The following is a 10,533-nucleotide window of genomic DNA, read 5'->3' on the forward strand; positions in this document are numbered from 1 at the left end:
TCCTGCCAGTAGTTGACAGGCCTGGTCAGCTAGGGAAAAAAGGTGTCATTTGCAGTTTATATGAACAGTTTTCCTTCAATGTATTGTTCCTTTCAAAGATTTACAGGTGACATTTTGCTATTTTTGTATCAGAATTTAGGGATTTTTAACGCAAAGCTCTCCACTGAAATGTAAAAAGAATGACCGATGTGTCCTGGAAAGAAGTGCAATTACATAGACTGGCTAGTTCTACTCTTGTAGTTTACAGTTCTACATAAAACACAGGTGTGTGTTTTTTCACTTGGGCTGTGCAGTGGTAAGAAAACCCCACAGACAGAGAAAAAACCCTCCCCTGGAACTTCCTCTGAAATTAGAGGTGGGTGAGACGTATCATATTTTCTGCTTCTTCCACTATCCTGCTTTCTCTTAAACTTGTTTGTATCACTATCATAAATTCCTTGCTTACGCTAGAGCCAAGACAATGTAAGGGTTTGGGGTTTTTTTCTTTTTTTTTTCAGGCCGGTCACCTCCTGTCAGGCAGAGATAGCCATGTGGATGTGCTCGGTCACAGAGGCAGAAGGAGTAACAGGTGGGTGCGTGGTTAGTGATGGTTCTCCCTTTTCAACAGTACTGTCAGGCACATCAGGGAATGATGTGTTGGAGGGGTTTCAGATTGGTGGTAATTACAGAATAGTTATGTGATTATTACTGCAGTAGTGTGAGGGTATGAGAAGGACAAAGATTTGGGGAGGAGAGGGTAATTGTCTCTGCCTGCACAACTGGCATGAGGTCCTGCTTTATTTTAAAGGAGATATAGTGAATAAAATCAGTGAATCTAATGGGCGGTCTTTCTGACCAAATATATACGTATTTATTTAGGATAAGATAAACGGTCCCTTGAACTCACTGGTTATACGGACTTAACTCTCTGTTGCCTCAAAATGGGACCAAGTTTGGCTCGGCCATGGGCGTCTACATTAGAGACATCCACGTTTAGTCAGATGAATCACACCCCAGTCTCCTGTGTTCGTCATCAGGTCTCTGGCCACTCTGCTGTTAGCCCTTATTGAAGCCAAGTACAGTCCCTGTCTCATTGATTGATTGATTTTAACAGAAAGGAAAGTCAGTCTTAGACATTTGGTTGCGGAAGAAAGTTTGTGTTTGAAGATCGTGCTTGGATCTTCAAGTAGGTCTAATTAGATGCCTTTTCCTCTTTGCTTCATCCCTGATAAGCTTAGGCACTCTCTGTTTGTCCTGTTTCTGAGGACCACTGCCCAAGGCGCCTAGCGTTGCACAGGGAGATGCTGCATCTCATTTTGCACTGTGAGTTTTGTTAGTCATCAGGAATGAAGTACTTCTAGGAGACAAGCTAACTAAATTGCACTCAAGTGAAAAAAGTGCTCTATAACTCCCGAGAAATAATACTGGATTGTAATCAAAATAGAAGTATTTTGAGCAAAAGGTGCTTAAAAAGTTAGGTAAAAACGATGAGCACGGTGCAATTTGTTTAGTTTGGATTTTTATATATTTTCGATTTAAAGTTTGAATGTAAACAAATCTGGTTGAATTGATGTGGAAAAGATGTTCAAATTGCCAAGTATTTCTTTCAAACAAGAATAAGCAAAGTAGCAGCTAGAGAGAGTGTTTTGGCTTTAAAGTGTGTTGTATTTGTGAACCCAAATCTCCAAGCTGCTGGGCTGCTGGGCAGGGTGAGACCTGTGCCAGCCAATTCATCTTTTAGCTCCAAGTGCCTTTTGATAGAGATGCAGGTCTCCTGGGGATTGTGGGGACGTGCTCCTGCATCTGGAAAAGATGGCTGAGTTCCTGGTGTAAGAAGGGCACTGGGGTTTAGAGGTCAGAGTTGAGGCAGGTATGGAAGATGGCAATAGCTGTGATCTTTAGTGCAAAAAATTTATTTTTGTATATTCAAGCAGGTTTTTTTCTCTCCTCTGCTAATCCAGTGTGGAATATGAGCCGATAAAGAGAAACCGACGCTGGACACGCTGGACACACTTAAGTATTTGTTTTAAAATAGGTGTGAGGTCAAGCTAGAACATGCTTTGCAATTGGTGTACTTACTGCAGCAAATTTTCTGCTCTTCCTGGCCGTCTTCTGTGGTTTTCAGCCTGCTTCACCTCCACAGAAAGAGATACCGTGTGTATGAAAGAGGCCGTTATGCGTCTTCCCTTAGGAGATGTTTTTTTGTGCTCTGCTCTTGAATTACGATCTGAATTATTTATGCCAACGTTTCAAATAGCTTTTGGATTCCCTGGTTAAAGTATTCTGAACCTACCCCAGTTACAACGCACAACTCCCACCAGCCATCAGTTTTTATTTCATGTCATTTTTCATGAAGTAACACACATTGCAGCCAGAATCGTGTGTTGCTGTTCCATGGTTCTTTTTACAGTAGTTTTCCAGCTGTATTCCTCGTCCCCATGATAAAGAGTGTTGCCAGTATTTCTTTTTATCTTAGAATACACATGGTAAGGATGGTTGCTGGATGTCTCATCCTTTTTAAGGCTGTGAAGGCATGCTCTGACAAGGCCTTTTCCCAGACCCAGGTATTCAGGGATGCAAGGTGTGCCTATCCCCATCAGCTCTGTGAAGGATTTAAGAGAGCTTGTGCGCCTGAAGGCTGAATGATGCTTCTGTGTCAGAAGCTGAATTTCCGCCAGCAAAAGCAGCTTCCCCGACTCTTTAAGCTGTGTGTCCTTTTAATGCTGCAAAATGTAAATAAGGATCCTTGCGTACATCTTTCTCAATTAAATGTGCAGTGGATGCCTTCTCGTTCAGCTCGTCTGGAGCTTAAAAAGCAGCTTAAAAATACCGGACAGGGTAATTTTTGGTGGATGTGGCCTGAGCCTGCTTGGAAGAAAACTGGATTGGTTACACAAGTCTTTATGTGAGGCCCAAAGAGAGCCTAAGGTTTTGAGTGCCCTCGAATGCTCTTTTCAAGTAGGTTAAGAGGCACATATACACCCTGTAGTGGTGTAAGGACTCCCCAGAACATCTTCAGGACAGTAAGCCACTGTTTTCATGCAACCTCAGCTAGCGTTGTGCTGCTCTTTGCAGGATCGGGTGAGCGGTGTTGTCTTTGGCTGTGTGGGCTTAAATGTGTTTCTAATGTGCATGTCAAATAATTGCCTGTTAAACAGACTGCCAGTGCGGCTGAAGCCAGTGCTTCCGAAGAAGGTGAAATAGAAGCTTTGAAGATAGGGTCCTGCTGTGAATACGATCCAGTCAAGTAAGTGTTGATTGTGTCCAATCTGATCTTTGCAGATTGTGGAAAAATTGCAGAGATGTTTGTTTTAACAAGAGAGACACATGCCTACCTCTTTGTTTTTTTCCCCCAGACCATTTAGTTACCCGAAGAAACCCTCGGGTCCGCCTCTGCCATCATCTGCTTGCTTTCGTTGCAGAAAACGTGGCCACTACATAAAGAACCGCCCGACAAATGGGGTACGATTGTGGGGGACTTGTGGTGTTACTTAGTTTTTAATTGTTTTACCTTGGCAGTTACGTAACAAATACATGGATACTCATATTAAGACTTGTTTCTGTTGGGGTGAAATGCAGAGGTTGTATGGCAATGTTGCAGAGGCCTTCAAAATTCCAGGGGAAGCTGGAATTATAAGTGTGAAATTTTCTTTTTCCTAGGTTGTAGACATTCAATATATCCATAGGTCTTCCTGGGTGAACTTTCATGCATGTTTTTATATCTTTCAGTATTAGTGGAAATGTTTCTGTTTTCCACTCTTTTTAATGGCAGTTCACAGTTTTTATTATTTTGTACAAACCCAAGACATTTCTCTCTGCCCCATCTATTGAATATTTGCGTGTCTTAATTGCACTAAGTCCCTGGTTGAGTATTGATGCCATTTAAGCGTAGTCACTGAGGGTATATGCGTGAGGTCCGAGTTCAAACTTCACGTGTATGGACAGTGAATGTAGGTATCTGCAGTGAGTGATTCAGAGCACCGAATTAGTGTCTCTGAACTGCGCTGTGGAGGAGGAGCAGCGGGTTTGTGTCTCTTCTCTGAGTGGATGGTGAGCTAAGGGACATGTCACCCTTAAGGAACCTGAAGTTAAGCCAAAGAATGTCGCTTGAGTTGAAAACCCTGCTCAAGCCTTTGGAACATCCTGGCTATATTTGTTTAGGAGAATAAGTATTTCAGTTGAGCATCCCTTACGCTAGGTAAAAGGAGAGGGTTAAAGGCTTTTGCTGCTTAAAATAATCACTGGAAAGTCATTTTAAGTGTGGGTCTTGAGGTACGTCTGCATTTCTTTTCTGAAGAGGACACCAATTTTGAGTCTGTTGCCAGAATGAAAAAGAGCACAGGAATTCCAAGGAGTTCTGTGCTAGAGGTACCCGATACAAAGGGTGCTATGCTGACAAACACTGGAAACTATGCAGTACCAACTATGAAAGCGTAAGTGTGGAATTAAGTGGACTGACCAAAAAGCGAACGAGAGAAACCACGCATAAATATCTGAGTGGCAATGCCACCGAGTTGGCCAGCATCTGTCGTTACAGGGGAGGAAGCACTGTCATTGTATCTTAACCTTAAAATCTGTGATGCTTTCTAATGTTAGAAGAGGGTGGTCCTACTGTTCGTGTCCCTGGAATTTGGTTCAAGTTGTGGTATGCCAAGAATCTGTGTTTCTGCAAAACATTTCAGTAGCGTTTACAGTGGATTTGTTCTCTTTGAAAGCTCATTTTGCTTCTGTTTTATGTTTCAAAGGCTTCTTGCCAAGTTTAACAGATGGCTGTTGGACTGAGATTTCCTCCCCCTCTGACTTTTCTGAAATCCCATGTGTGAAACAGACTGAAGTTTTCCTGTTGCTATACAGTGAGAAAATACTGCCGTGTGCTGACAGGAGTGGCTGTTTTAAAATGACCATGGTAGCACTTCTGGTTTTCCGTCATGGATCTCCTTCTGTAGAAGCTGTAACATAGACTTCTTGCTTTTATAAAATGTAATTGCTCGGAGACTAACGTTAATGCTGAGCCTGCAATTTACATGCATCCTCTGGCAAAGGAGAGGTGGGATTCATTTCACCTGCTTTCTAGCTGTGCAAAGATTATTTTTCTAGTCCGAGCTTCTTTCTGAGTTGATCCAATGAATGGGAGAGTTCTGCAGAAGGAAGATTGTTCCTCCCTCCCTCTTCTAGTGTTGTGGCTATAGAAAAGTAGTTTAAACTAAGCGCCTACCTTTTAGGAGGCTAATGTGGAGCGAGAAGAATTCCATCTCTTCTCTTGCTTTGAGAAAATGCAAAGCTTGGAAAAGTTTTCCTCTACCCATCTTTAACTCGTTTCTTTTTCCTTCCCCACCCCTCCTCCAGGGAAGCTTATGCTAGAGGAAGGATGGAGAAGCCTCCCTTTTTACCAGAGGAGCCGTCCTCTTCTTCCTCCTCCTCCTCCTCCTCTTCCTCCACCTCAGACGCTCCTGTTCCAGAGGAGTTGTCATGTCTCATCTGTAAGGACATAATGACTGATGCAGCTGTTATTCCCTGCTGTGGCAACAGTTATTGTGACAAATGTAAGTGTTACTCCCATGTTTGTTAATTGTAGACTCACATCTGATTTTCTGAAAGCAGAAAGAGGAGGGAACAAAATTACTTTGTTACCAGTTCTATTTTATGCTGAAGTATACCCTGAACAGGAAAGGGCTCTTCTGGTATCAAGGGCGAAAAAAGCCAGGAAGCCTTTTCCCCTTTTTAGGTACCTAGTTAAGTCTTCTTTACAAGCGGAAGGATGCGTATGAGGAGAGTGGCTAATTGTGCAGGGGATTACAGTATTAGATACTGAATGCTTTTAGTTTGTCCACAGCCCTTTGTCTCATACAAAATTATATAGCCAACTCTGGTGAGTTACAGTGCTCTGCAACAAACGGATAGTTAGGCATTTAATCCACATTCTTCTCCACGGGAGGGTTGGTTAAAACCTTCAGAACTCGAACCTCCTAATGGTTTTTTGAACCTACTAATGTTTTTTTTTGAAATGCGTTTTGTTCATTAACCTTGAGGTTGGGGACTTCTCGCTGTACTAGATAGTGGGGAAAAAGACTAGTTGCAACATCAAGACACAGCCTACGCTACATCTTCAGATGTTCCAATGGTGAAATACAAAACTGTATAGTTATTTGCTGCATACTAGAAATTTTTTACACTGTTGAACATTTATAGCTTCACGCTCTCAGTTCAAGACCATATTCACCCATTAATCATATACATGTCTTTATGATTGGTGAGAACCCCCAAAACTTCCTTAGTTTGGCTAAATGCTATTTTGATTATTCTAATTCTACACAGGTATTAGAACAGCATTACTGGAATCTGAGGACCATATATGCCCAACGTGTCAGGAGACAGATATTTCGCCCGATGCTTTAATTCCCAACAAGTGCCTACGCCAGGTAACGAGTTTTACATAAAGTGCTTGTAAGAAAAGGCTATTTGTAAAAAGCGGAAAGGGAAGAAAATATTAATTTACATCTCCTTAAGCAAGGCGTAATTGAATAAGGCTAAATTGACTTTTCAAATACACTATTTGTTGCTGTCACAGAAGCTTACGACTCTTTAGAGACGATCTGGCAAATTCAGGTCCCGCTCTTACTGAACACGATTGCCTCGCTTTCACATTTGGCGTTAACGCTGAAGTACTTTAAATTCAGGTCCTCTGAGCTACCGGTCATTAGTATCAGTGTTCAATGTGACGTGTTCATACATCTGTATGTTGGTTTCTTTTAGGATTGATGGCATTTACAGGAATACACGAGTAATTTTCCTCTGTGAAGGCTTTTGTTTGTATATCTGCTGAAGTTTCATCGTACCTTCTTGTAAATGCTTTTCTGCCTCTAGGCTGTGAACAACTTCAGAAGTGGAACTGGCTACACAAAAAGGCTCCATCAGCAGATTCGGCAGCAGCAGTGGCGGCAGCAGCAGCCGCCACCGCCTCCACCACCACTCATGACTGTTACACCTCCTGCTGTTCTGGTGAGTGCCGCTGAACCATCTACATCTTCCTCTCTGTCAATCAGCAGTTTGTTGGAAGAGAAGGTAAGCTTTATTTCAACATATGCAGTGATTCTTATATTGTAGTAGAGCTTCTTTTCCAACTGTCTGCGTTTATTCACAAGGGCTGTCGGGTTCCTGTGCGAAGACAAGCAGCATTAGCAAGTTGTCTGGGCCCCCAAGGACAGTCAATACCCACCACTGGTAAGGAACTGTAACTTTAGAATTCCTTTCAAAAAATTATCTTCAGATCAACTGAATGGGATTTTTTGCTTTTTCCTCTCTCCACTCCAAAAGGTCATCCGGGGAGAGGCAGTACAATTGGCTCAGCGGGTGGCAGACCAGGCTGGGAACTGTAAGTATTCTACAGAAATTCAACGTATTACTACTTGTAAGCTGTTAAACGAGGCCGTAGCACTTAACTTCTGCAACAGCTGATTCATAATGCAGTAAGTATGCACAGATAGTTGTGGAGAATACAAGCGCTCGTTAATTTTTCAATGGCCTAATTTGAACTGGCTTTAAGAAGGGGGATCTGTGCTTGCAGTGAAATTATTTAAAATAAACCTCCAGGACCTGATTGAGAAGAGGACTCTGACAAAGGAAGTCTTTTTGAGGAAACCAGAATTACCTATCAAAATTAAATACAATTAAAGGATCAGGTGGAAAGCCACCCTTTTGGTTACTGGCTGAACAGGGCTGTAGAAATTGATTTCCCAGTAGGAGTCAGCCTCCAACATTCTTTTTTTCTAACAACTTAGTTGATGCTGATTGAGCAAATTCTTGGAAAAGTCAACGCTGTTCTGTTATGACCATTTGGAATGTCTTCGGTGTAGTCAGCCCAAATAGCCAAGCTGCTTTCTCTCAGTTGGCGAGAGAGGAGTCTGTTTTATCTGTGATTGCAGGGTCAGGTCAGTCCTTCCTTTTGGTATATATGTGTTATAGATAGATAGAATGTAAGGGTGTCCTGTGTTTATAAAATCTTAAATCAAAACAAACCCCAGGATCCATCCCACAGATTGTCTAAAATCTCCAATTGAGTAAGCAGGAGAATAACAAGTCGGGGACAAGAGCAGGCCAAATACATCATGGTGAGGCAACAACGTAGGAAGCGTGCGTGGAAGAAGATAAAAGAAGCTTGGGAGAAGATGAGTTACTATCCGTGCAGTACTTTGCAGATCAGAAGCGTGAAGTGTTGGCACGTGCGAGATGGGAGTCTCTTTTAAGCCTGGGCAGCCTCCATCCACAGTCGCAAAGCTGAGTCTGAGGAGAGCAGACTGAGGGAAGTGTTGGGGGTGAGGATGTGGAAGGCTAGTAGGAGGGTCAAGAAATGAGTGTAGTCTCAAATGAACAGAGAGCAGGGAGAAAAAGGCTTCAGTTGAGAACAAGAAGTGCTTGCCACCACGCTCCCGCTTCATTGGCTTTCCTCTTTAAAATGAGGGGAGAGAGAGTAACAAACCGTGACGCATGTGTGGGGGTTTCTTTAGAAGCTCAAATCGAGGCCGCCCGAACAGTGAACGTACCCAAAGGACTCGGGCCCCAACACTACCAGCATCAACACCAGTCTTTGTGCCTGTGCCTCCACCTTCCGTGTATCCTCCAGCACCCCATGCGCTTCCTCTTCCACCGGGGCTACCACCAAGCCCGTTTCCTCCTCAGTTGCCACCTGGTCAGCCTCCGTCTGCTGGGTACACTGTCCCCCCTCCAGGATATCCCCCATCTCCTGCAAACCTGTCATCAGGTTGGGTACCAACAGCAGTACCAACGGCTCATTCAAATACCAACCCAACGAGACAAGCACCTCCTTTATAGAGTCATATGTAGGGTTTAGGGTTATTCCATGCGGGGCCCGGACGATAGAACACCAATATGATGATTAAAGTCGCCAGTTTATTGAGCCTAGCTGATCATTCTTATACAATTCTCTAAGTTGTTTAGAAGCTTTGATTGGCTGCTGCATGCAAGCATTTGGTGTCCACGCGCACAAACATAAAATGTGATTGGTTGTATCGATACTGTCCACGCGTATAAACATAAGATACAGTTAGTTATACTCGCTCTGTACACGCGCATAAACACAGGACATAATTGGCTAGATTAACTAGAGCATGCGAAACTTGTCTCAGTCCAGTTGGCCAAGATAAGCCCCTGGATTGAGGTTGTTGGTGCCAAGTTCCCTTTATCGTGGAATGTGCACCTGTGTTCTTCTAATTGGGATGTTTCTTCTTCTATCTTCTTGTTTATTCTGTTCAAGGCCTTCTAAAGGTGTCTGGAACGCTCTTGCGACCATGAGCTACTTTCAGGCCCAGTAACTAAGTTCCATATAATTGAACCCTACAGTCATAGAATCATTTAGGTTAGAAAAATTTGTCAGAGCCCCTGGTTTTAACGTAGTTATGCGTAAGGTTCTCTGTGCGTGTCTCGGCACTGCGTTGTCACCATAAGCTCGTAACGGCCTGCGGCTGGGTGCTGCTCTCGGGCTACCAACCCAGCTTCAAGGCAGAAAAAAAGGTGGCTTTCTCTGAATGCTGTCGTCGGGAACAAGGTGCTTTAGCTTGCCAGCAGGTGTCTGCAGGCTATTTTTAGCATGAGTTTGTGTGGTAGGAATGGGAGGTGTAGGTGGTTTTACTTCAGTGAAGGTCATGGGGTTTGGGGGTTTTCTTGGTTGGTTGGGTTTGGTTGGTTTGTTGCTTGGGGTTTTTTGGTTTGGTTTGGTTTGTGCTATCAATTTTGGGGGTTCAGGAGCTAATTTGCAGTCATTCCTCCTCCCAAGTGGTGAGGGTGGAAAAGGCTGGAGTGATACATTTCTACCTGGCTGGAGGCAAGCCAACCTCATGAGTGGGAGAGACGCATTCACGGTGAAGGCTCCTACACCGCCCTGATGGCTGAAGGCAACTCCCTGAACTGTAATAGTGTAAACTTATCCGTTGTCTCTCGGAGTATGCAGGAGAAATGGCTCGCAGCTTTGTGAAGCTATAAAGGAGCGACGAACCTTGGAACAAATCAGTTGAACTTCTTGTACAAAATTGGGATCTCTCGCAACAGAAGTATGTTGGAGGTGTTCCCTATGGTGGACAAATCATAGCAAGAGTTGGCAAAATATTAAACTGCCACAGACTTCTCATTTAAACAGAAGGCTGGTGGAGGAATAGGTAGTATGCCACGTATGCTACTTTGTCCCATAAGATCTCTTCTTTGTATATGCCTGGCAGCCTGGTACAGTTGAGAGAGAGAGAAGGAAGGTTTTATGTCTTTAATTATTTATTTAATTAATTCTAAAAGGGGAACGAATTCTATTGGGCATAAGTCACTCTCTCAGTAAAACTTTCCAAGTGCCATTTTCCTCAACTTTTAAGGTGTGAGATCAAATTTTCAGTAATACATGCAAGCAGCTGTAAAATATCTACTATTGACTAAAAGAATTGGCTCTTCATAATATCAGATATATCTCATTGATATTGTCCTTTATGTCAGTCTCTAATTATAGCCTCTGTAGGAAGAATGGAGCAATGAAAGGCAGCTAGGTGGTGGCCTTCT

At 43.2% G+C, this 10,533-nt stretch overlaps 1 protein-coding gene across 1 annotated transcript; it reads left to right on the forward strand.

The window, feature by feature from the left end:
- Positions 1-2,769: 2,769 nt before the first annotated feature.
- Positions 2,770-7,930, forward strand: LOC138690405 (E3 ubiquitin-protein ligase RBBP6-like). Its single transcript, XM_069809350.1, has 5 exons — positions 2,770-3,441; positions 5,326-5,522; positions 6,295-6,398; positions 6,844-7,041; positions 7,122-7,930. The coding sequence occupies exons 1-5, from the start codon at positions 3,437-3,439 to the stop codon at positions 7,212-7,214; spliced, it is 597 nt and encodes a 198-aa protein (XP_069665451.1). The 5' UTR covers positions 2,770-3,436; the 3' UTR covers positions 7,215-7,930.
- The last annotated feature ends 2,603 nt before the right edge of the window (positions 7,931-10,533 follow it).

This window comes from Haliaeetus albicilla, chromosome 22, assembly GCF_947461875.1.
Source record: "Haliaeetus albicilla chromosome 22, bHalAlb1.1, whole genome shotgun sequence".
Taxonomy (NCBI): Eukaryota; Metazoa; Chordata; class Aves; order Accipitriformes; family Accipitridae; genus Haliaeetus; species Haliaeetus albicilla.

Bases quoted from the DNA above. Each gene is read 5' to 3' on its own strand.
- LOC138690405 (XM_069809350.1), top strand. The intron at 6,399-6,843 runs GTAACGAGTTTT...TTCTGCCTCTAG, and splicing joins CCAACAAGTGCCTACGCCAG to GCTGTGAACAACTTCAGAAG. The intron at 7,042-7,121 runs GTAAGCTTTATT...TTTATTCACAAG, and splicing joins GCAGTTTGTTGGAAGAGAAG to GGCTGTCGGGTTCCTGTGCG.